The sequence below is a fragment of the Hippocampus bargibanti genome, linkage group LG01 (assembly GCF_051943395.1).
Source record: "Hippocampus bargibanti isolate YZ-2025 linkage group LG01, ASM5194339v1, whole genome shotgun sequence".
Taxonomy (NCBI): domain Eukaryota; kingdom Metazoa; phylum Chordata; class Actinopteri; order Syngnathiformes; family Syngnathidae; genus Hippocampus; species Hippocampus bargibanti.
In genome coordinates, this window is record NC_142734.1 from 36,720,365 (window position 1) to 36,746,539 (window position 26,175).

Below are 26,175 nucleotides of genomic sequence, written 5' to 3' on the forward strand. Positions count from 1 at the left end.
CTTCAACCTTCTGGTCTTACGAGGGGCACCTTCAAGCGGCTCCGAGGTGCACTGCTAGCCCGTTTCTGAGCTCCTGCAAAGCGGCAAGACAAACGATTCAACACAGACACGATGTCGTTCCTGACTGTCAGTAGGTTAGCGCCTAAAATCCTCAATTCGAAGGTAAGAAGACGGGAGTGCTTCCTCCGTGTTACTTTGTCGCAATTATTTCAACCATCAAACCCAAGTTAGCCTGCTAACGGCAAGTAGGCTAACGTTAGCACCGGCGGCCACATTGTCAGACGACCAGACGTGGTTTGGATTAAATGCTAAACAGAGATTCATTTATCCCCGAACGTTTGATGTGACTCATTAACGCATTTATCGTCGGTTTCCAATTGCATAAACGTATTTTACCATGTCGCTGTCTCTTAATGCAAATGCATATCTGGGACATGTTTGTTCATTGAACACATGGAAAAAAAGCAGACTGTGAAAGGGATTAACAAACCAGTTCGCTTTTTATTGATGTCATGTTGTTTGAATTTAACTGTGTTGTAATGTAGTGTTGTGATACGGAACAATTCTCCACCACCATGTTGACCTTCACTAAAAATGTCCCAATGTTGTATTTAAACTAGTTCCCTGAGAACATTTTCGAAATACTTTTTATTAGTACAGTAAAGTCTCGTTATATCGATATCGGATATATCGCTATAACGAGACTTTACTGTATATTAGAAACTTCTTTCTTCGATTTTCCGCAATGCGAATTTCCAATATAAAGCCAATCTTCAGTGTTTTACATTTGATAAAGGTTAAGAAAGTAGTGCTTTAACTGTACATGACTGCACATTGATTTTGAATCATTGGAGGTTGTATAATACAGTTGCTCCTGAGATGATCAAACTCATTAATTGTCTTCACTGATTGCAACCATCTTGCAACTTTAACCTGCCAGTTTACTCCGCTGACTTTAACATTCACTAAATTACCTCATATCAGGTAAAGGTACATTAAAATAGGATGGGTAATCTGTATTTATAATCCTGTACAAACTGCAATGTTTATCAGGCTTCATTTTTCCAGATAACCTCTGTCACACTCACCCCTTTCCACTTTCTTGGGTCAGGCTTTGCCCTGTTTGGCTCTTTATTGTCGTTCTTATATAACTAGCCCGAGTTGTAAAATCTCAAATGTGACTCACACAACACCTGGAACTTCACACGTTTTTTGGGGGGAGATGGGGGGTGGGTGGGTATACGTGAAAGTACTCTGAGAAGAGCTTTTTGTTAAGGTTGATGTCCTTAATGTGCTGATTTTTTTTCCCCCTCTTTGCTCAAAGACCTCAATAATTTCTCAAGCAATGCAAATGTATCGAATCGGTTGCCCTGTAACATAAATTTCCACACCCCAAAAAGATACATCTGTGGTTTCCTTCATTAAATGAATAACGGGTAGTGCCAAGAGTGTGCTGTAATTACCTGTTTACAGTAACATGACACCACCCGGTGCCATTTGATGTCATTATCATAAAACGTTGTTTCTTCACAGCAAAAATTGCATCTGAGAACCTAAAACAGGATTTAAAGAGTGAGTGCATACAGATTCTAGAGCAAAAATAACATTCACATTCAGAAAACTGGGAAGGGGTAGTGTGGCAAAATCATTCTCATATTCGGTACATAGAAAAATTCTTATTGGCAGAGTCAAAGAACTTTGGTTTGGAAAGAAAGCTTTGGAAGTTAAACATAACCCAGCACTCTCGAGGAAATAATGGGTACTACAAATGGTGAGGTGTGTCGTAAAAATTCGGTGTCTGGTTTCATAAATGATATCATAATCTGAAACAGGCAAGTCCAGATTCACAGCTGAGCGTACTTAGTGTTGTACTAAGATGTGCTACAACATGCTGTGGAACTCAGGGAAGGATGGAGGGGACCACCATTTTTTTTTTTTTTTTTTTTATCAGTGATTACTTGACTTCCAAACCAAATGGATGTCAAAAATGACATTTACAAAAAAATACATTCTGGTTGTCCAACAGCAAAACTCCAATTTTGATTTAAAAATGCATAGTTTTTTTCCCCTGTTAGGTGTGTCTCCAAATACTTCCAAAAATGCTGAGAAACATCCAATATTCGGTTCTCTCCCAAACAATGGGGGTTATTTCCTCTCATAACAAGTAACATACAATGGCGGCGGGTAACTACAAGCAGATGAATTGAGTATACTCAGATCCACTTGAGTAAAGGAAACTTGTGTATAATTTCCCCTTGACTTTACACACTATTTGGAGAACTGGTCTCGGTTTCTCATTTCTTGACCGCGATAGAGAACGTCTGCTACCTATTGTAATACGTTTGACAAGCCCTCCTCTCAAGAAACGGGCAATGACTCGTGTTTCATAGTGGAGCCCGCCCCGGCCCGTTTCATAATCACTTCTCAGCCATCTGTGTTGATATAAGATCCTACTTTTTTGTTTTGGCTGACCGTCATGAGTCAAGCCCACCCACCCCAACCACTTTGTAGTCAGTCATCATATCAGCGGGATGAGAGCCAAATGACCCAAAGCCTTCGTTTAAACAGACTACTCGACCAGTCATGAATTTAACTTGACCTGACAGGGAAGTCACCTTTTGACTGACATAATACAGCAAGCCAAACATTTTATACTGTGGGCTTGTAGAGAGTCCAAATGTGTTGCGCTTCGGATGCAACTCGTTTTCTTTATACAGTAAAGTCTCGTTATATCGATATCGGTTATATCGATAGTACTGCTTATTACCATAGTATTTCTATGAACGCAAGGAGAAAATTTACATGCCTGCGGGATCGGATATATCGATAGTCTGGTTATATCGATATTTTTTCCGACTCCCGAGAATATCGATATAACGAGACTTTACTGTATATTGATATTGTCAATTTTGAAATGATGCAATACTGCTGGAAGAGGGGGAAAAAAGAAATAGTGTCAGCAAATGATAAAACATGTCATTCTGTTCACGATGTCTTGGTCATTTCAGTTTGTGCTGTGTAACGATTCTTTTTTTATGCTGGATAAGAACAACTTGCAGCAGCAGTCAGTTATGATCGCCAATCAGAGGTGGTTTAGCCGAAACTGGATGGAAACTTTACCCTGTATTAAATCGGTGGCCCATTTTTTTAATAGAATGTATCGAGTGTATTGTATAATTACATCACATAAAAAGAACTGTACGTAGTAACCATTAAAAACTCCACCAAACGTTTTGACCACAGCAGATAATTAAAAAAAAAAATAGACCTTCCCACTGGAACACTTGCTCTATGCTTGTATGAAAAGCCATCTGAGGGAATATGGATTATTTATTAATGACAATTGTGTGGAGATTTGTTATTAATTTACATGGCTTATTGATTCCTTTATTGATGTGGTGTGCAGTAAAAGCTCCAGCCTCTTTTGTCCTTGATGATGATGAGTACTTGGAACGATCACTTTTAGATTGTGTAATTTGGTCAATATTATTTACATGCAGCAGCACTTTTGTTTCACATGCCGCACTCTCTAAATAAAGATGAATTCAATCCACAGAAAGTGGTTTTATTAGAAACCAAGTTATACTGTTGAAAAAAAATGTTTTCTTCGTTTTCGTGACAATTGTAACATTGCTTATTTCTTGTCCCACAGAATGCAACCTACTTCATTACAGCTGCTAGGAACGCCAGCGCTTCTTCAACAGTAAGTCACCTTTGCCTTTTTTGCCAGTCTCTTTGATGCGCTTGCTTTATAGGAAAGATCAGTAAATCCAAGGCCTGAAATCGCATTGCAGTTTCAAAGTAAAAATTCACTCTGTCGTTAATTAAAATGCATGCGATAGAAAAACTGTCAATGATAGATTGAAATGTATTTTTTTTCGGGTAGATGGTCATCACTGTACTAGACAACACGCCTTAACATGGCGCGCGACGCGCTTGCATAGCCTGTGCCTAAATTGAACCAATCTCAGTGCACAAACAAACTAGCAAGCAGCGAGCTACGGCTGGCTCATTTGGTATTGCCAAACATAGTTGCTCTGTCAGTAATCATCGCTTTCATGGCGGAGAATAAATTACTCTTCTGACAAATATCACTCTCACAAAGGGATGGTGAGGATAGACTGTGTAACCGCGCTAATTCCAAAGGTTTGAATTTATGATTGACATGTAATTGTAAAACAACCAGAATTACGGTGCTTGGTGCCTTCTTCAAATGTGTTTGTTTGGCTTCCTTGCAAATCCAGAATCTGAAGGATGTTCTGTCAGACCTCATCCCTAAAGAACAGAGCAGGATCAAGAACTTCAAGCAGCAGTATGGCAAAACCAACATCGGGCAGATTACTGTGGACATGGTGAGCAGACCTTTAACTCTTCATTTCTTTCACGGGTTTAGCGAATTATATCCAATATTGTTTTTATGTGATGGTGTGGGAAAAAAAACTTCATTACATCCCGGGAAATCTGGAATAGTCACCGATGTGATCATTATTTCAAGGTCGCTTTCAAGAACACAGTCTGGTGACAGAAAATTAACCTGCGGCTATGTACCCTCTTACTCCTATGCATATAAAACAGTATGCGATGCAGAAAAAAAAAAAATATATATATAGTTATATATAGATATTCTACTCGTATGCCCCTATTGTTGTACTTGACTAAAACAAATCAAAGCACACCAGAAAAAGCCACACAACCCAATTTCGAACAAGCCTCCAAAAATGTATATCTGCTGATGAATTGAGTCACTTGCTCTGTGCAAGCACATACTGACAAATCTTTATTTATTTATTTCTTCATTCATTATGCTCATCTTTAGAAACATTTGAGAGTTTGACAACCTGATGCAATGAACAGGCAAATCGTAGCTAAAGTATGGACTTTGGTATTTGACAAGTGCTTGCACTACTTGCCCGGCACGTCATGAGTCAAACGTTCACACAGGTACTGGCTAGAGATATTGGATTGAGAAACAGTCTTTTGTTCATATGACAGGGAGTGGTTTCAAGTGTTGCACAAGTGTAACTTGTAAAGAGCGACAGTAGATTGGCTTACACTGTCACTCTTTCTCATTCTGTCCTTCTGGTGGTGTAGGCAGTTTTCAGGGTATATGAAAAAAAGCTGTGCTTGGTTGACGGGTGATTTGAATGCTTTGCACATTAATTCTTGTTTAAATTGTTTGTTGGTACCCTTCTGATTGATGAGCCAACCTGCCTCACAGGCAATATGACTATCAATAGAATAGCCCTCTCACCACCCAGGATGGAGTACAACTGAAAAACGTGTATTTAATTATTTTTGACATGCACTTGTGTTTTCTTCTTCAGGTGTATGGAGGGATGAGGGGTATGAAGGGTCTGGTATATGAGACCTCAGTGCTGGATCCTGATGAGGTCAGTGATGTTTTGACATACCTTTCCTCAACATTGCACCTTACGCTCGTGTTAAAAAAAAAAAAATCATTGGAATTTCTTACTGTTTTTCCAGTGATGGTTTTATCTTGGTATTTTTAAGTGTGTTTTTAACTATACAAGAACTCAATCACAACATAGACAAAAATATGTTCTTAGTATCTTAGATGGTGTATTTTCTCATGCTTCTGACTGGTTTAAAACATAAAATAAAACGTAAGAGAGAAACATATATTTTTACATTATGAATGAATCCCCCGAGGGAAATTGTCTTGTCACAGTAGCAGAATTCAGTAAAAGACTAAATAATAATAAAACAAATATGACTATGTTTTCCTGCTATCGTGACTCTTTCTATTTCTTTCCAGGGCATCCGTTTCCGAGGTTATAGCATCCCTGAGTGTCAGAAGTTATTACCCAAAGCTGAGGGGGGTGAGGAGCCGCTGCCCGAAGGCCTCTTCTGGCTGTTGGTCACAGGACAGGTGCCCACTGAGGAGCAGGTGAGAGTCAAGATGGGACATAGGAGCCACAGAAAATCAGGCCATGCTCCGATGTATTCGTTTTAGTCTCTCGGGGAAAAGACGAGAGATGGTGAGAGTCTAAACGTTGTCCTTTTGGAGCAATAGAAATTTCTTTTCGGTGGGCCTACAGAACTCGAGGCAATAGGCAAATGGACTTTGCACTTACAGACGGCTTGTAAAATGCACATCAGGAACACCGTGTCCAGTACGTCACTGCAAACGGTTGTAAAACAACATAACTGCTCATTCCAAACATAGATGCTGTGCAACATCTGGGAATTATTCACAACTGAATCCGTCCGGCAAATTTATTGCTGAACAATGTTATTGCTATTATTGCTGGTTGACCTATAAGCATGAGTTTTCCGTTTTGCCGCACGCATCTGAGGGAGAGAAACATTTTGACATATCGGTCAAGTTATATGTAAGACAAGTGTGCCTGAAATGTGTTTGTAACCACGTAGTCTCCTGTTTGCCAGGTGAACTGGGTCTCCAAAGAATGGGCAAAGAGGGCGGCACTGCCGTCGCACGTCGTCACCATGTTGGACAACTTCCCCACCAATCTGCACCCCATGTCCCAGTTCAGCGCTGCCATCACAGCCCTTAACAGTGAGAGCAGCTTTGCACGAGCTTACTCCGAGGGTGTGCACAAGTCCAAGTACTGGGAAGTGAGTTGTCAAAACATCTTTGCACAAAGGAAAATGTGCGTCTTTAAATGTCCACATAACATGTCGGCAAATGTCTCTTTTACACAAGAATGAAAATAGTAACACAATGAATTAATGCCGTTGTACAATGCAAGAAAAACGGAAAGTCAAAGTCAGCTTTATTGTCAAATATGCTAATATGCATGACTTACAGCATAGATGAAATTACTGTCCTCTCGGTCATAGTGTTCCCATCTATGGAAAAACGGCAGATGCGTTCACGCTAAGCCTCAAACAAGTTACCAAAAACAGTTTGCGTGTGTATTGAAGAAGAAAAAAGATACAGCCAACCACTATTTATATGGGATAGGGACCAAGCACTGCCACAAATGGTAAAAATCCGAATAACTCACACCCCCATCCTAAAAGGGTGTGTAATTGCATATAGAATCAACTTCGTGGTAGCAAATACCCAAAGTATAGATGATGACGACAAAGTATAAGCATTAACTGGCACTCTCCTTAAAAACACACTAACGCAAAGTGATTGTGAGACTCTGAAAGGCTTCCACCTCTTTCTCAGTATGTCTACGAAGACTCCATGGACCTGATTGCCAAGCTGCCGTGCATTGCGGCCAAGATCTACCGCAACCTCTACCGCGAAGGCAGCAGTATTGGGGCTATCGACTCCAACTTGGACTGGTCTCACAATTTTACCAACATGCTGGGTTACAGCAACACTCAGTTCACCGAGCTCATGAGACTCTACCTCACTATTCACAGGTAATGCATACTGCCTGCCCTTGGCTCAAAGATGTCTTATTTTTGACGAGGGACAATAAAAGCACAATAAAATCAACCAGCTAATTTATTTTCATTCAAAATCTTTAGATATCAAAGCTTGTTTGGCTTGATTAAAATTAAACAAAACTGTGTCGGGGTTCAAGTATTTTTGAATGTCAATGACTTTTTTTTTTGTACAAATTAAAAAACAATACACATCTCTTTTCTGTGGAATGTGTGTTTGATTAGGGCAATTGCCCTCATCTTACTTGAATTGATCGATACTGCGCGCCTAACTCAAGCTATTATGTGTCACGTGACAGTGACCATGAAGGAGGCAATGTCAGTGCGCACACCAGCCACTTGGTGGGCAGCGCCCTGTCAGACCCCTACTTGTCATTCAGCGCCGCCATGAACGGCCTGGCCGGTCCTCTACACGGCCTGGCAAATCAGGTTGGTCAATGACACGGCCGGAATATCAATTTCAATACATTTGTTTGGGCTGACAGTGCCATCTTCCGCTTGTCTTTGTCTCCCAGGAGGTGCTCGTGTGGCTGACCGCCCTGCAGAAGGAGCTCGGAGGGGAGGTGTCCGATGAGAAGATGAGGGATTACATCTGGAACACGCTCAAGTCCGGAAGGGTAAATACCGCCAGGAAATAGAAAGTACATGATAGGTGGCTTTATAGACCAAACGATTAAATGGTCGTGTTACAATTGAGAGTTATTGATCAAGTTTTGACTGCGCGACTGCTGTGAAAAAGATCATAAATCCAAGACGGCACTTGGCACTGCAGAATAACAATACAATTCAATGGATTTTTTTTCCCAGCTGTCGCAATGCTTCAAGTCCACCCTTTAAATCAACCTCAAACTTGGAGAGGTAATAGTCACTAACATTGGATCCGATCCTCGTGTCAGGTGGTGCCAGGCTACGGTCACGCCGTCCTGAGGAAGACGGACCCTCGGTACACCTGTCAGCGTGAATTTGCGCTGAAGCACCTGCCCACCGACCCCATGTTCAAGATGGTGGCTCAGCTCTACAAGATTGTCCCCAACGTGCTGCTGGAGCAGGGCAAGGCCAAGAACCCCTGGCCCAACGTGGATGCCCACAGTGGCGTTCTGCTGCAGGTGAGTCCGAACCTCGCCACAGCGGTTGTCAAGCGATGCTTTTTGGGTGAGATGGCAACCGTGTTAATGGGACAAACAAAGAAACTTTTGGCGGTAGAACAGATGACTGCAATTCCACTCTTTTTCAATGTTTCACTCTTGAATTGCTGTAAAAGTAACTTGAGTTGCAGATTTGGTCGCGGGCTTAATTCAACTTCAAGTCAAGGTATTTTTAGTGAATATGTCACACGTCATATGTGATGATGTCTGGCGTTTCATTATCTGATGGCTGTGTACCGTGTCACTCTCAATTTTCCTTGGTGTCCACGCAACGGGCCTTTGAATGCCGAATCATGCGTGGCAGTTAACCCGGATTTCTTTTGTTGAAGAAGCTTACTCAATTTCTGTGGCCGGAAATGTTTATTTAGTTGGCTGCAGTGCGATTTGTGGGCTATCTGGACCAAGCAAATTATTGACCGCGACCCCCGACCCTCCCACGTAAAGGGATTTGTAATATTGACAGATGTCGCATGATGGCAGCAAGCACCAAAACAAAATTATTCGACACAAACAAATCACCCTGAGATGACGCTTGTCAATAATATAAGCATACTCGCCTATGTAAGGCCGCCCACAAAGCAGATGCGGAAAAAATCTGAACAATCTAAATGAAACCCGACAACGCAAAGACTCGAGCGGAACGTGACTGCACGTTTGTACTTCTCTGTCCGCAGTATTACGGAATGACGGAGATGAACTACTACACGGTGCTGTTTGGCGTGTCGCGGGCTCTCGGCGTGCTGGCCCAGCTGGTGTGGAGTCGCGCCCTGGGCTTCCCGCTGGAGCGCCCCAAGTCCATGAGCACGGATGGACTCATGTCTCTGGTGGGCACCAAGTCGGGTTGAACCCCGACCGCACGTGGTGGGAAAAGGTGCAAACGCGACGGATGACGGTGAGTTGACGACCCCCTGACATACCCTGGTCCATCCCACCGGATTTAAAGAGACAATTTACTTGTATTGTCATCTCACACACACACACACACACAAATGACTGCTATTTGTCCTGTGACCTCCTCAGGAGGTGAAACCTCCACACCTATTTTTGTTGGTTTGTTTTCAAGCTCCCCAAAAAGTCCTCGCTCTGAATTAAGGGTGACACTCAAAGGGAATTGTGCGAGTAAATCGCGTTTCCGCGGCAAAGGCCACGTCCCCCCAGCAATCGGATGACAAGTCTCTTTGGTTTCGCCTATGCATCCCCGCAGTTTTGCTGCCGTTGGCAACGTTTCACTCCCATTTATGAGCACTCCAGTTTTCACCATTCACGCAGAGATCAAGCTGTTCATAAAAACACGTTAAAAAAAAAATCCACTTTCAATATAAAACTGTCTTTTAGTTGTTTTTAGTGCTGGCCAGTCTTCCCTCTATGATCAAAATAAGCGGCCCATTTTTGCATCAGCCCGGTGCTAGTTGAACCCGGTGACTGACACAGCGGGGAGGCAAGAATATTGACGCCTAAGAACAATCTTGAATCCTAGGTGGGCTTTTTTTGTTTGTTTGTTTTTGTCTGTCCATGTGAGAGCTACATCAGCCTCTATTGCTTCAACGTCAGCATTTGATTGATTGATTGATTGATTGATTGATTGATTGGATCTCATCTTTGAAACCAGAGACCCTAACCCACCAGCGCTCGCTCCTTTGCTGGATTGTGACCATTCTTCTTGAGCTTGCTGATGTTATGGTTGGGTTATTTGGTTTGATTTATACTTTGTGTACATAGGTTTTATATATATATATGTATAAGTTCTGCTCATAACAACCACACTGAGGAGCAACTGTCAAAGGTCAGTCTCTCGGATAGAAACCGCAGCTATCTTGTACATACATGCTTTGGTCTCTTTATTATTTTGTCCCACCCGGGTGTTTTCAAGCTTGTTCTTGAGCTCCGCTGCCAAGACGGCCTGCCCATCTGTGGCGGAGTTTGTCAACACTCCATTTTTGCCACTCGGAATCTTTTTTCTTTCTTTATTTGTGCTCGTTTTGTTTGCCGTGGTATTATCTTGATCGTAGGGGAGGTTGTACGTGATAAATGAGAATGAAATGTATGGTGGGTTCATCAGATATGCTTCAGGGGGGCTGGATGGGTCGGACAAGGGCAAGAAATAGTGCGAAACAACTCTTAAGAAAAAAATGCAAATAAAGATTTTTATTTACACTGCCTTGCCTTTTTTTAAGGAAATGTTGGCACACCGTCCCACTTATTGAACTTAATGCCAGTGTTTTACTAAAACAATTTTCATGAAGTAATGAAATGCGAAAAATCAATGAGAATTAAATCTAGGACTTCTTTAATCGATTGCAAACATTTATGCTTTCCTCTTCAGAACTATTTGAGTCATATTCATAAGTGGATGAGTCACAAGAAAGCATCTTCTCCCAATCTGAAGCCATTGTTTTGATTCTGGAGCAAGGCAAGACGTCTTAGCGTGACATCACGAACAAGGGGGCGGGACCTTCTGAAACTCGCAATTTTTGGGGTCATTTTGAAGTAATTTTGGGACACTTTAACTCATTTTTATTGGTGTTTTTAATTTGACTAAAAATATCAGCCTGCGTGTTTTGGGTATTTTAGATGCCATAAAACGTTTTTCTGATGTCAGTTCGGAAACAAAAAATGGTGTTGGTTGTCCTTGAAGCATTGTGAATGCACACATCAAGACTTTGAGTCTTGAGTTGGAAGTCTTAACGATCTGAGTTGTGCGTCATTGCGCTGAATGGCACTTTGGCCCTACTCAGTCACATGAGCCCCGGGATATTAATAACCAGAACGCATGCCGTCACCCATATCTGCTTCCCTCAAAAATGACGGCCATCTGCGATTGGCAGGATGTATGCAACTTTTATCCCAAATCAGCAGGGATAGTCTCCAGCTCACTTGCAACACTAATACTGTAAGCACAATCACTTACGGATGTCGCATCATGATGTCGCATACTTCCAGGGCGCAGAAGATACCAGCTGTTGTCTGATTGCACCAAAACACAGTGGGGGAAAAAAAACGCCAAATGGCTTCAATCCGTCCTCTTCTGCTTCAAGCCTGAATGTGTGACGTGTCGATCGAAAATCAAGTAAGCGTCCACACGACAGGGTATTCAATATTTAACCGATTATTTTGGTTCAACAGAAATAATAGTGAAACTTGAGACAGCTAAAATTGAGGATCTGGCAACAAAATTGACTTTTGTTACTCGGGTTAATCACATGATCAGAAGCCGCGTGCACTGAAAATAAGAAACTTTAATTATTTACAGTAACACCTCCAAAGATGCACTTCAGCCTTTGTACAACATAACGACATCGCATTTATGCACAATCGCTTCAAATGATTTCCTTCCTCACAAGTGTTCTCCCTGCAGATTAAAAAAAAATCATCAAATGCACCAAAGCAATGATGAGCCTTCACCCGCAGCACTGCCAAATGGTTGATTTATGATATTTTTCTAGCAAGGGCCAAGAAGTTGAGGTAATCCAAATCTAACATTCATACAACCTTGGTAACAATTCAAACATAGACCAAAAAAAGTCACGGCTATGCATCAATGTGGAGAAATCAGACAAAAAAAAATATGATTTCATAGCCCAACAGTGTATTCGCATGTTGCATAACATCAGAAATCTGAAATAATTGGACATGGACATCATAAAGTGGCCTACTGCACATTCAAGCCTCTCAATTATAGATCTCCTTATTGAGATATTTTGCCCATTTGTTTATTTCTGATGATTTTTTTTGAGGTCCCACAACAATAAATGCCTGCATTGCTAATGGTTTAGCTCTAATCTCACATCAGCCTTTACTGACATTTTCCGGATGGAAAAAAAGGAGCAAAATGAATAGTGTTACTGAGTAGATGCCCATCTCCTGAGATGATTAAAAAATGACTAATATGATGCAGTCAGTGTGATGGAAGTACGTAACACTGCCGGGCTACCAAATCCGTGCACGCGCATGCAAATGTCACATAGGACAGTAGGCAAATTCAAAGTGCGGAAAGAAAACGTCTTAAGGGGAAACCCGTTAATCAAACCTAATCACACTCATTGTCCCAAACATGGCACATTATATGTGCAGCCTCCATCCAAAAATAAAATACAGAAGTCATAAATTATTTGAAGTGTTTAGCACCAAGCTCAATATGATGCAGAAAAGCGCACACACTACTCAGAACTACTACTCAGGTTCATCCTGAAATGTCAATGAATATCCCAAACATTGCGAGTAGTGTATCAAAAGAATTAAAAGTCAAGGACGTGGGGTTGGTTTTTCAAAGTCACGGTGAAACATTGGACTTGCCCCCCTTCGGAATCCCAATTGGGATTGGTTGCCTTTAAAAAAAAACTATAAAAATAACATATCTTTGATGGTGTATTTGATATTTAGTTTTGTACATGAACTCGCGGGAAAGGTTGACGGGAGCAGGGGGATCGCGGGCAGACGGGAGAATTAAGCAGCAGCAGCTTCATGCAGGGTGGGCGTTTGGCGGACGGACATCACGTCTGGTGGACCTCGTGGAACATGAGCTCTCGCGGGATACGAGTCTCTGGGCCGTAGAGCTTGCCGGCGCGCCGCTCGAAAGCCGCCACGTTCTGCTTGACCACCTCGTCGAAAAACATGGTGGCCAGCTGCGAGTGTAACAACGAACGGAACTCAAAGGATATCTGGAGAGGCACAAGAGGCGAGTGGGCGCTCCTGTCAAATGACAAAATGGCCGTCGTGGTGGACATGACAGAGAAAAAAATGGAGGCTTACGGAAAAGTCAACGGTGCAGGTGCGAGGATAGCCGGGAATGCCGGGACTGAAACGCCAAATGGTCTCCAGGTGGTTGAACAGTTTTCCGTCTGTGCACACGGCCTGAAGGTCGCGAGCAGCAGGACAACGACACAACTATGCTTAGTTGTTAGCCAAACCATCCAATTCATTTTGAAAAATAATGTAACACATTTTTTGCAACTTTTTCCCCCACATAAAGAAGTAGCAAAAGAGTTGAACATTAGCAAGTCCTCCATATTATAACTTGCTGTTGGTTAAGTGAACTATGTCACTGCTTTATTCAATTACTGATGTCTGATTGTTCTGTTGGAATTTCCTTGAGTGTAGCTCCATCTAGTGGCTGCATTGTACAGTTTTTTTTTTACAATGTGGTGCGTCCAATGTATGAAAATCAAATTACAATATAGGCCATTCATTGACGGTGCGCCTCTTAGTGTGGAAAATGCCAGTCGCGCCTCACAATAAATCGCCATGCCAGACAAACGCACCCAAAAAATAGAAATGTGACTGCCAGATGATGTGCAAACGTGTCCGCTCCAGTGCCAGGGTTTTTGTCATTGTCACTTGAATTCCAGGACCAACAGAATATTGAGTTTTAGGACTATATAATCATTCAATGAAGCGTTACAAACCTTACTTAGTGAACTAAAAGGAGCCTTGCTAGGAACTCACCTTCACCAGGTGAGGCCGCACGCAGCTGATCATGGACGTGTAGCGTTCCACCACGGGCGGGAAGCCGACCTCCAGCTGGGCTTTGCAGTGACCCGCCCGCTTGGCCACCGTCTGAGACTTCTTGCACCACGGAACAAACAGCTTGTAGTCATCCACATTGGCCACCACGTCGTACATCTCCAGCATGGAGTACCTGCCGCAAGAGGCCACGTGCTCATCAAATCAGGCTCACCCAGCAGTTAGCGCTCTTAAAGGACAACCGACATCAGAAAAACGTTTTATAGCATCTAAAATGCGCAAAACGTGCATGATGATATTTTTATCCAGTTATGAATACAATTCATATAGTTCTGAAGAGGAAAGCATAACTGTTTGCAATCGATTAAAGAAGTCCTTCCGTCTCATTTTGAGGCGTCTGGAGAGAAATGTAGCACTCACAGTACCCAAAAAAAGCAGAAGATGGCGACAAAGCTCCGTGGAAATTGTCTCCTGGAGGTTTTGTCAGCGAATGTCAAATCCACTGTAGAGGTCTTGATGCAACACACAACGATTCACCATTGCGTTATTTATGTGTTTTCCTTCTAATTTCGCCATCAACCCAAAGTTTTCAGACCAAACAAAGTAGCACCAAATGCATTGACGTGATGAAAGGACTGCTACAGGGTGTCCCTTTCTTGGTCAGGGGCGTTCCTTCCGTGACGTGCCGTGAGGTCTCATCACCCACTCAATAACAAGACTTCCGGAATATTCTGCACGAGTTTTAAAAGGTAATCGATAGCTTTAATATGCGGTGGAATCGCTCAGTAGAAGTCATTGTCATTTGACGTGTCCGGAGACGTCGGTTGTCCTTAAAGAATCATTTCATATTTATTGCATTCATACATGTGGGTGGTCTTCACAAAATGAATGGATTTGTATTTTTTTTTTTTACCCGAGTATCCTGCGTTCCGAGTACTCCTTCCTCTTATTGGTGAGGCTGATGAAATTCCTGCTCTGGTGAACACTCGCCATCGCGTCCCAGTCGTGAAGGCGCAGCATTTTGGGAGATCTGGTCATCAAAATGCCACATGAGGACAAATGTCTGCGAGGAGGGCAAAAGATATCCTGTTGAGTGTGGAAAAGGCAGCAGGTGTCCACGGGGAAATTCTGGCCTCCCAAAGTGACAATGGGACACACAAAGTTGACAAGCTGCTGCTGGCGTTTTCTCACTTGATACGTGACGACTGCTCCAGCAACATGTGATGTTGGAATGGGGCTTCTGGTAGCTGACCTCCACAAGCCAAGATGGGACTACAAATATCTCTGCCAGCTCTCTCGTCAGCGACAAAGGTGTTTTAAAAAAAAAAGGCTTTTTTTGGCTTTTTAGCTTCACGCAAACCACATTTTAGTCAAATGACCTTGTGGTAAAAACCACCCTTGTTTTGATCCTTATTTATTTGATTTGTTGTTGAAGCATGTGTTTAAATTACAGCGGAAGACATACAAACACATTGATTTGGGAGAACAAAGGCAGGTCCTCTAAACCAGTGCTCCTCAAGCACCAGTCCGCGGATGATGCCTGCACACCTGTGACCTGTGAGATGTGAGTACATTTGCTTCATCAAACGTGGCAGAATTTTGGGCCAATCAGTCCCCCTTCTATATAACCTTGGTTTGCTAGTTGAAATCAACAAAATGCACCATAAAATGAAAGAGGAAGCAGTAAACAGAATGGAATTAGAACAAATGAATCAAATGTACGACTGCTGGCCAGGCAAGACTTTGAAAGATGAAGCAGTTTCGACAACAGAAATTCCTCTTATGGCCGTAATTGCGAGAGCGACGTGGAGGAAGAAGCTTTTGAGACGGTTTTGTCGTCAACAAAAGTAGATGCCAGAAACCTATTGAATGCTTTAAACAAAAGTGCGGTTTGAACAGCCTGCCCACGTAACCATTAATAGTTTATAGTGGCTAATAACGAGCCAGTTATTATTGTATATATCAATTGTCTCTTTTGCAAGTGGCCTCAATAAAAAACTTTGTTTAGTTTATTTAAAGTCTTTGTTATTGAAGATTAGTTCGGTGACGCATGCATTGGGGAATGTATGACGAACAAAAGTCCTTTCCACAAATGCATATATTGTAGCATATATTTTACTTACGTTCTAGCTGTTGTGACGCTTTAAATTCAAACTTCGTATTTGGCCTTCTTATGTGTAATTTCCGAATCATTCCCTCGTTTGAATGCTTTTTTGACGTCACTTTTTTAATCAAGTTGTTCGCGCCCCTCGTCACCTCGAAACCGAGGACGCCTTGTACTACTCACGTTATCGATTAGCAGGAACCGGCGTTATATTGTAATTGACACTATGATTGTCGGTGTTTTTTACCTGATATTTTGTCGCGTGCACATTCGGGGCACCGCAGGACGGCAAGACCGAGGAGAGCCCACGACGGCAACCTGGAGATAGTCACTAAAAGTCCGCACAACCATGGGCAACCTCCGGGCGGTGGTCGCGGCTGCCATGAAAACAGCCACTCGCTTTCAAGACGACAACACCTGGATGGAGTACACTGAAGATGCCGGGAGGAAGAAAAAAAAAACAAAGACCGGGGTGGAAGGGCCCGATTTTCAGGCCACGTAAAGGTAAGACGTGTCGTTCGCCAAATGAAGCTTTCGATGACCCGCTGGCGACGTAACGAGCCCGAGTGATGCTAGCTTATGTGCGAGCTAACATTAGCCAGTTAACGAGGTATCGTAATAGTCCAAAGTAGCGCGACATAAAGCCAAAACATCACTCGCGCTCCCACATCGTCTCTGGTCATCAACTACGACGGGATTGTCGGATCTATTTATTTGGTTGGTTTGGTGGCTAACGCTAGTCAGCTCCGGACGACCTTCTGCCGCTCACTAAACGCCGGTGGGACAAACTGCTTGTTCGGCTTGTCGGTTCAAACCGGCAGATGGCCAAAATGCTGCTGCTCCCTGGTGTGGCGGAGGATCGCTGCGTTGCAGAAAAGTCTGCACGGCGTTTGTTTCGAAAGGACTTAAAACCACACAAATCAAATCACGACTATCTCATCTCATACTTCCTAACTGAAATTAATATACATGTAATAAATGCGTTCCAAGCCCACAAACAACAAGAACGACAACAAAATCAGCCTGTCAAATATATTTTATAGGACAACCGACTCCCCGGACAAGTTGTGTCCATAATTTGTAAAATCGCTTCAAATGACTTCTACTCAGCGTATTTTACAAAGATTCCACCGCATAGAGCTATATTTTACCTTTTAAGACTCATGCTGAATATCCCGGAAGTCTTGTTTATTGAGTTAGTGACGAGTCGTCACGTCACGGGAGAAAGGACACATTGTAGCATCCTTTCATCACCTCAATTCATTTTGCGGTACTTTGTTTGGTCTGAAAAATTTGTGTTGATGGCCAAATTAGAAGGAAAACACAGAAATAACGCGATGGTGAATCGTTGTGTGTTGCACCAAGACAACTATTTGATATTCACTGACACAAATTCCCAGCAGACAAATCAGCCCATTTCCAACTGAGCTTTGGCGCCATCATCTGCATTTTTTGGGTACTACTAAAGAGTTTGTCACTACATTTCTCTGCAGATGCCTCAAAATGACACAGAATAAATTCTTTAATTGATTGCAAACATGTAGGCTTTCCTCTTCAGAACTATTTGAATCATATTCACAACTGGATGAGTAACAAAAAAGCATCTTCTCCGAATCTGAAGCCATTGTTTTGATTCGAGAGCAAGGCAAGCCATCTTGGTGTGACGTCACAAACTGGAGGCGGGACTTTCTGAAAATGCCCAATTCGCAGCTCAATTTTTTGCAGATTTTGGACACTTGAAGTCATTTTTATTGGTGTTTTGCATTTGACTAAAATATCATCATGTTTTGGGTATTTTAGAATCTATAAAAACGTTTTTCTGATGTCAGGAAACAAAACTGGTGTCGGTTGTCATTTAAATAAGAAAAGATTGTAATTGTACATAAACATAATTGTATTTTATTTATTATTGTATCTATGCTTGTCTGTGACCTTGAAAGCTTTGAAAGGCGCTTGAAATAACATTTATTATCATTATTTATTGACATTGGCATTTAATTTGAAGGCAACTCCACATGGTAAGGAGATAAAAGTGCTTCTAACAAAGTGACTTTATAGTTGCCTGTTGAGAAAGACAAAGCCGGATGAATTTAAGGAGTCACAAGTGCTTCCATAATCCTCCTTAGCATTGCATTCCTCCAGTTTTTTTTCCTCTCCAACAAATCGCCACCTTGTCGTTGTGTCATGTGTGACCCTTTGTTGTACTAACATATATGCAGCAAAGTTTTTTTTATACATTTACAATTTGTTGAAAAGATTTGGTGTGACCTGTTGATGTTCATGATCATACCACAGCAATCTCCATAATAATCACGAACCACCAAAATGGATCTGGTGACTTGAGAAAATTTAGGGAAGCACTTGTGTGGGGCATTTTAAGAGCGCACGAGTTCTAGAATTCCTAATACCCACAATTCAAGATATTTGCTCATTTGGTTACAGGTTTCTTGTAAATCCACTTTTTGTTGGCTTTTATTAACACATACATGCAAACATCGAAACATGGTGGCTAATTTGTCACGCTCAATCTTGTTTTACTGTCGTGCAGCTTGCACTGTCCTCTTTCTTGCTTTCTCTCACACGCACAAACTTCTTTTTACATCATCATGCTAAGCTTTGGGGTTTGAATTGAACTTTTTTTTGCTTGTAGGTTGCTGGGGTGTAGCCTAAGTCACGTACACTTCCACTGCAACATATTGGGGTGATTTATTCTATTATCGCTTCTGTCTCTAAATAAGGTAACTAATGCAAACGCTCCCCATTTTACGAACGAGATACATTCTGAACGATTGTTCGTAAGGTGAATTTGTTCATAAGTTGCTTCAGTGCTATTAGCTACGTATTATAAGTCATAAGTTGCTTCAGTGCTATTAGCTACGTATTAGCTAGCTAGCTAGCTTTCTATCTATTTGAGTTACTTCCGGGTTGAGTGAACGCTGGCGCCTCCTCACCCGCAGAAAAACATCTAACAGTGACTGTTAAGTGACCTTGAGAGTTTTTAAAGGTGCTTATTATTAGTAGTAGTAGTAGTAGTAGTAGTAGTAGTAGTAGTATTATTGTTTTTTTGGGCGGGGGTCTTATATACAAGTTATATATGACAAATGAATTATTTTTATTTTTAGTTGTATTTTTATTTTTATTATATTTAGTATGGAATGTACAGTATGCTTAAGGCTTATATAAGTATGTTTAAGGTTTAGATAATTATATTAAGGCTTGTATAATTAACCTGGATTGGTTTGTACTGAAAAATAAAAATGTAATAAACTACATGCTCTATAAAGATATGTACATGTACAACTGGGGAGAATACTACATATGTTTGAGAGAAAGCAAAAATATCCATATGTATCATTGTTTGTAACTCGAATGTTCGTAAATCGAGGAACGTCTATGTATTAAGGAACAGATTAGAAAAGGGGAGCCTTAATATATGCTCTGTTAACATATGACAGTAGTTATCATCTGGTTAGTTCACAATGTTTCTAGAGTTCAGTCATTCGATTAGAGCAGGCTTGCCAAATAGTGAGCGCACATTTAGCGCCACTTCTTTTACCTTTTCGCAGTCAAAATGAAATGTGACGATAATTTGCCTCTTGCCATGTTCCAATTTACGAGATTTCACAGGCTGGAGAAGTCACCGAGTTCATGCGTGGTGACCACATGAACATTTTGCACATGTGATCGACAAGCATGTGCGGATTTCTATTGTGTTCTGAAGATTGTGTGTTCGTTGCAGACGGGCTTTTATACTTTACATAATCTGTATCAGTCCAGATGAACCCCTCCTTCCCTCTTTTTACAGTGTGTGTGTGTGTGTGTGTGTGTGTGTGTGTGTGTGTGTGTGTGTGTGTGTGTGTGTGTGTGTGTGTGTGTGTGTGTGTGTGTGTGTGTGTGTGTGTGTGTGTGTGTGTGTGTGCGCGTGTGTGTGTGCGTGCAGGGCCTCCTGTGTCTGCTGACAGCGGCTCAAACGTGTGAATTTATAAAGCCTGTTTCCCATTGCCGCCTGCTCACTTTTTTTAGGGATCTTTGAGGAGGACAAAGACGATGAAGACGTCTGCTTGGCTGCCGCTGTTGCTGCTGATGGCCGCCTCGCCCGCTGTGGCCAGTAAGTTGAACAGGTGCTTTTTTTCCGTTTGTTTTGTCCGTTTTTTTGAATTAATAGTGAAAAATATAAGTCAAATGCAATAGCTAGAGAATAATTTGTCACCATTTCTTTCTAAATTTCTTCATTTGATCCAAAAATTCAGTTTAAAAATAATGTAATTTATGACAATCACACGTTCGTAGTGTAGCATAATATTCAAATATTCATGACTTTATTGAAATGTTTATAAATTAATAAGAGTGTTAATTGTCGTCTGCAACCCCATCTGCAAATTATATACTGTACTATAAAATACGACCATCACAAACGTCAATACAACATTATTATAAAGTACAGTTTATTTCTTTAATTACAGTCCTTATGGAATGTGACTCTCCTTACAAACAGCAATTCCCTCCGACCTCCAACGCCATTCCATCAAGCCATAAATGACCATCACAAATGTAAATAAAATGACTTTATTGTACAGTGCAGTGTATTTCTTTCATTACAATACAATAGCATAGTTATTATACATAGAATAAGGTATATTGCGTGTAGTTTTAAGGCTTATTTAGTTGAAAATTATATTTATTCAATAAAGTGGTGAAGTGATCATAAAATAAAGTTTATTGTATATGGTTACTTAATTTCTGTGGCCTGTCAATGACTTAATATTTGAATAAAAGTGAAGCAAATGTAATCTAAATGTCGATAGAGTGTGTAAAATTCTCCCCAGTCTGTATGACCCGTGCATGTAGATGTAAATCATAATTATCATAATTATGAAAGCAGCAAAAGTCACATGGACGACGCTTTTAAATAAGATTTTCATTTTTTATGTGTTTTTTTTAAGTCCAAATTCAAACGTGTGACTCTTTAATCTGCATTCAATTCGCACACGCACCTGAGGATCACATGAGAAGGATTGAAGGAAACGAGCACACATTCAAGCACCGTTGAAGACATTTGCATGTCTTAGCAGGAAAGAATAAACGCCAGTGATTCTGGGTGACATAACGGTCAAGATAATGCTTTGACTTTTAATCTAACTACAACTACAGTAAAGTCTCGTTATATCGATATTCAAGGGAGTCCGAAAAAATATCGATATAACCGGGACTATCGATATATCCGACCCTGTTTGCATGTAATTTTCCCCGTGCGTGCATAGAAATAGTATCGATATAACCGGGACTATCGATATATCCCATATCGATATAACGAGACTTCACTGTATTTAATAAGGTGACTCAGCAGTTTCATCAAAGACTTCAACATCACTCACCACCAACCTAAAAAAAGCAATTCCTGAACTAAATAATTTCCCTCTTTTTTAATATTATTCATTTTAGAGTCCAGAAATGGTTTCACTCGCTATCCATCCTGGAACACTAAACTTTACCCAATCTGGAAAGATGGGGATCCCCGCTACACAGACTCCTGGAAAGGTTTGCATCTCAACATGTTAGTCATTATTCAAATATTTGTTTTTGGCTACTTTAGAAATATTTGTTGTTCAGACACTTCAGGGCTTCATATTTTCTGTGTGCTCTCTGAACAGGTGGAAAAGTAACATTCAATGTCGCCAACGACTCGCCAACTCTGACCGGAGCTAAAGTGACCTTCACCATCGACTTGGAATTCCCCCACAATCAAAAAGTTCAAACTGATGGAAATGTGGTGTGGGCACAGGATTGCATTGTTAATGGTAACACACATGCATTCATACACGCAATATTTAATACGCTCTGAGGTACAACAACATAAAAAAGAACAACAAAACACAAAAAAAGACTATCAACATCACAGGGATAATTCATGATGTATGTCTCATTCTCATCCAGGAACCAAATACCTGGCATCTGAGCCTGTTTTCCAAAGTCAGAAGACAGACTGGGAAGCGGTTTTCCCTGACGGGACAGCAATCAAAAAGGACAACAAGGCCAACTATGTGTTTGTCTGGAAAACGTGGGGTAACTGAAGCCCTCTTCTTCACATTTAGCACCTCATGTAGGGTATCGCTGATGTTTTGGAAAGGAAACTTCATCACATTTTGTCAGAGATGTTCGCTCGGACACGTTGAACAAAGGCTATCACACGTTCTTGAAAACTAAAAGCTATGATGTTCCCCGGGCAGGTCAGTACTGGCAAGTGGCGGACGGTCCCTCGTCCACCCTGACCATCGACACAGCCGACATTGCACTGGGTTCCTTCACCATGGACATCGTCATCTACCATTACCGGAGCAAGGAGAAGTTCATACCTCTTGGTTACGCCTCCACTCAGTTTTCCATTACCGGTAGGAAATTCAGATGGATTTTGAAGATGGACCCTGCATGGAACAGTGAAGGAATTGTCACTTCTGTATCCTGATCGCATCAAATTCTGATACACCATTATTCGATATATAGTCATGGGGAAAAAAAAAAATTAAAAGCGTCATACATTGATGACATTATTCTTTATCATTGATTTTCTGAAAGAAATCAAAGTAAAATGTAACTTAATGATTCATGTATGTCACGAGCTGGTTGGCAACCAACGGGTGGCGCTGTGGGCCCTGCCTGCAGCCGCACAGCTGTTGGTCGTTCCAATCAGTGGCAGTAAAAAGGACTCTCGGCACGACCATTCCGCGTCGGGTCATTGCATTGTATGCTGTGCATGCGTTTGCTGCACCCTGTCAGGTTTGTTTCATCTTGGCAGATTTTTTTACTCATTGTTTTCTTTGATACTTTGTACTTTTCTGTTCGGATGACTTGGATGCTTTAGATTTTGTTCCTGCTGACTTTATTTAAATACAATTTGTCAAAATACAACCTGCTGCTCCCCGCTAACTGTTTTTTGGGATCCACCACCATCACCACCTTGCAAACCGTGACAATGTAACACCCAATTAATTTAGCAAGTATCATTCCCTGGTGGATCAAAAAAAGGCTCCCCGTGTTTTTTGAGCACCTATGTTTGAAATCTCGTTCGTCTATCTCCTTCCCATCCGTCATCACTGCTGCACTTTGCTCGCATGCCTTCTGGATGTGTTTGTGTCTAATTGTGTTTGCATCTGGGTCCGTTTCAAGATCATCTCCATCCAAGGGGATCAATATAGTTATGGACATTTTTTTTAAAATGCAGATCAAATCCCATTCGCTGTCTCCCTGGACCAAGTGGATGATATCCTGGCTGGTGACATGAGCTTCGTCTTGAACAGGGCCATTGCCTTTAGCGTCAGCCTGCATGACCCCAGCCAGTTCCTGAGCGACGCCGACATCACCTTTAACTGGGACTTCGGCGATGACAGCGGGGCACTCATTTCCAGAGAGCTGACCGTCACCCACAGCTACGTGAGCTCCGGCTCATTCAAGCCTCGTGTGGTGGTCCAGGCGGTCATTCCGGACAAGGATTGCAAGCCTCCTGCGGATACCGCCACCAAGTCCCCCGCTCTGCCCGTTGAGCAAGAAACCTTGGGTATACCATCTTGTGTTCATGATAACGTGACATAATGATCCTCATCGTGTGGATGCAGCTCATTTTTATCAAACATGTGGTACCTACCACCTGCGGTAGGACCGGCAGTCCCCCCTCAGGATTCGGGCAAAGCTATGGGTTTGAGGACCAACGATATTCATTCGGACACAGAAGAAGACAATAGTGAAGATGAGACCTCCAGCGAAAAGCCCACCCAGGAAGGCGCGCCAGCAGCCAACACCAACTATGAGGCACACGCCGACCCTGTCTCCAACGTTTTGAGTGAGGAGGAAAGCAGCGATACAGTGGAGGAAGGTAAAGAGGGCTGCCGACATCCTGTAGGTACCCCTTAGTAGCACAAAGGTGATGATGATTCTATTCATGATTTACTGGCAACCTCAAAAAGAGTGTTTTGATTTGTGACATTCAAGTGGTGTTGAATTAAACAGGCCCAGATTTCATTCCAGTTCAAGGTGTAAGAGAATTGCTAATATTTGTGTTTGGTGGTGTTCCGTAAAAGAGGTTAAAAACAACGTTGTGTAGGTCACAAAGGTGATGAGGACACAAATGACTCCCTGTTGACTCGATTTTTAATGCAGGTTTAAAGCGAGCATCGTTAATGACAGAGCATGCCGCAGTTGTCCAGGTTGCCAAAAGGGAAACTAAGGACAAAGCCACCGAGGAAGACTGCGTAACGTATCGATATGGCTCCTTTTGCGCTGAAATCCAAGTCGTTGGTGGGTTCCTTGTCTAAACCGACTCACATTTCTCTGAAGTGAGCTTCGGTGTCATTAGTCAATGATCTCTCTGCTTTTCAGAGGCTGTCAAGGAAGTCAAAGTTGTCAAAATGGACAACAGCATCATAGCATCACCAGGAATGAACAACAAGGCTATTGATCTCACTGTAACCTGCCAAGGGAGGTGAAGGCACCCAGATCTCTAAATACTTTACGGTAGAACCTAATCAACCACTTTCCGAACATCGGTTGTCTTTTGAGCCTCAGGACTAGACACACATGCGCTAAACGCTCGCACCACAGTGTGATGATCGTAATATGTAAACACAGCAAGGCTTTTCCCTTGATCCTAATAGCAATGGATGCACAAGTTGATGTCCACTTAACATAACGTCCCGGATACATTTAATCTTTGAATTTGAATTGATGACTGAGGATGTCTCTCTCACTCAGCTTCCCCAAACAGGTGTGCAGCATGATTCTAGATGCAGAGTGCTTGAAGCCCATTCACACCACATGCAACATGGCGGAGCCCTCCAAAGAGTGCCAGTTAGTCTTGCATCATTTCTTCAACGTCTCTGGCGTCTACTGCATCAACGTGTCTATGGCCAATGATGTCAGCTTAGCCGTCACCAGCGCCAAAGTCAATGTTGACATGGGTGAGTGAAATTAGGCTCCATTTCACTCGTTCTTTCCTTCAACGTGGTCACTGACCACCCCTGTCCTTGTTTCAGGCTCGGGGGTGTCCTCTTCCAGCATCATCGCCGCTGTGCTGGGCCTCACGCTCTTTGCTTTGTCTCTGGGAGTGGTGGCTTTTTCTTACAAGTAAATAGTTTTGTCATCTCATCTTTATCTCTTGAGCTAGCTAGTTTCCTAGCTAGATAGCTATCTCGCTGGCTAGCTCGGGTACACCAAAGTTTTGCCTTTTTTGCTTATATAATTAAAAAAAGTTGCATTACTACTTTTTAATTCATCCGAATAAATAATTTGACTGTTTATTTTCCCTACATTTCTACCGAAATCTCGTTTTTCCACACAATAAATTTCGCACGGTCTGTACTTAATTAAACATGAAATACCTCATCCCGACACCAGGGTGTGCCCTTTACTCCCAATTGGAGAGTTACCGATAAACGCAAACATCTCTACTTTCGACTCCTTTCACTTAGAAAATAAAGTAAAGTACTGTATTAAGAGCTGTTAGTAATTAATTTGCATTGTAGGCCATTCGAAATGTGCTCAGATTTATGCATGGGGGCATCAAATATTGGTTAAATTTAGTGGTTATGAGTTTTTTTGACAGTACTTACGATATGTGGTTGTCCTAACATGCAGGCGCCGGAAGTGCTATCCCCATCCGAAGCAAGACATCAGGGGAGGTGAGGATACTCAGGCTGACTTGTGTCACGGTGCTTCCACAACAACAATGCTGTGGAAGTTGCTGAACAGGCGAGCAGTGGTCGATCAGCGTCCCCTGCTGCAAGATGGACTAGTGTGAATTATGGGGCCTCCCTCCACCAGCATCACGACGACGTTGCAGCTTCTCACAACTCCCATTTTGTACTTTTTTAATGTACTTTTTTTACATCAACAAATGTACCAGCTTCTTGTGAATCAAAACTTGTCACTGGATTATTCCTTGATAAAGAAATCTTGCCAATCAAATCAAAGCATTGACTCACCACTGAGTTTGTGTTTTTCCATTAAATTTGCTCGGAGCATTTTTTCTCCTCTTTCCGTTCAATCTCAACGACTGGCTAAACTGATGCTGTAGCTTGGCTTTGTCAGCAATCA

The 26,175-nt window shown here is 42.0% G+C and overlaps 3 protein-coding genes across 5 annotated transcripts; 2 read left to right on the top strand and 1 right to left on the bottom strand.

The window, feature by feature from the left end:
• The first annotated feature begins 3 nt into the window (after nucleotides 1-3).
• cs (citrate synthase) lies at nucleotides 4-10,682 on the top strand. The gene is made up of 11 exons (XM_089014650.1): nucleotides 4-162; nucleotides 3,653-3,703; nucleotides 4,245-4,352; nucleotides 5,325-5,390; nucleotides 5,777-5,908; nucleotides 6,409-6,597; nucleotides 7,160-7,359; nucleotides 7,683-7,812; nucleotides 7,899-8,000; nucleotides 8,280-8,489; nucleotides 9,203-10,682. The coding sequence occupies exons 1-11, from the start codon at nucleotides 112-114 to the stop codon at nucleotides 9,371-9,373; spliced, it is 1,410 nt and encodes a 469-aa protein (XP_088870776.1). The 5' UTR covers nucleotides 4-111; the 3' UTR covers nucleotides 9,374-10,682.
• Nucleotides 10,683-11,744: 1,062 nt separating this feature from the next.
• Nucleotides 11,745-16,886, bottom strand: coq10a (coenzyme Q10A). The gene is made up of 5 exons (XM_089014662.1): nucleotides 16,340-16,886; nucleotides 14,902-15,051; nucleotides 13,971-14,163; nucleotides 13,278-13,379; nucleotides 11,745-13,186 (listed from the first exon to the last, which is right to left on the bottom strand). The coding sequence occupies exons 1-5, from the start codon at nucleotides 16,474-16,476 to the stop codon at nucleotides 13,019-13,021; spliced, it is 750 nt and encodes a 249-aa protein (XP_088870788.1). The 5' UTR covers nucleotides 16,477-16,886; the 3' UTR covers nucleotides 11,745-13,018.
• Nucleotides 16,887-20,057: 3,171 nt separating this feature from the next.
• Nucleotides 20,058-26,146, top strand: pmelb (premelanosome protein b). 3 transcript variants are annotated; one of them, XM_089014717.1, is made up of 12 exons: nucleotides 20,058-20,200; nucleotides 21,535-21,630; nucleotides 21,744-21,890; nucleotides 22,027-22,155; nucleotides 22,320-22,481; nucleotides 23,312-23,644; nucleotides 23,744-23,959; nucleotides 24,271-24,381; nucleotides 24,463-24,565; nucleotides 24,835-25,040; nucleotides 25,116-25,206; nucleotides 25,717-26,146. In XM_089014717.1, exons 1-12 carry the CDS (start codon nucleotides 20,140-20,142, stop codon nucleotides 25,877-25,879), a joined length of 1,818 nt encoding a protein of 605 aa, XP_088870843.1. In that variant the 5' UTR covers nucleotides 20,058-20,139; the 3' UTR covers nucleotides 25,880-26,146. The 3 variants fall into 3 exon arrangements, with proteins under 3 accessions (XP_088870843.1, XP_088870834.1, XP_088870849.1); XM_089014708.1 differs by having other exon boundaries at nucleotides 24,244-24,381; nucleotides 25,717-26,118; XM_089014723.1 differs by lacking the exons at nucleotides 20,058-20,200; nucleotides 21,535-21,630; nucleotides 21,744-21,890; nucleotides 22,027-22,155; nucleotides 22,320-22,481 and adding an exon at nucleotides 22,497-22,866 and having other exon boundaries at nucleotides 24,244-24,381.
• Nucleotides 26,147-26,175: the final 29 nt, after the last annotated feature.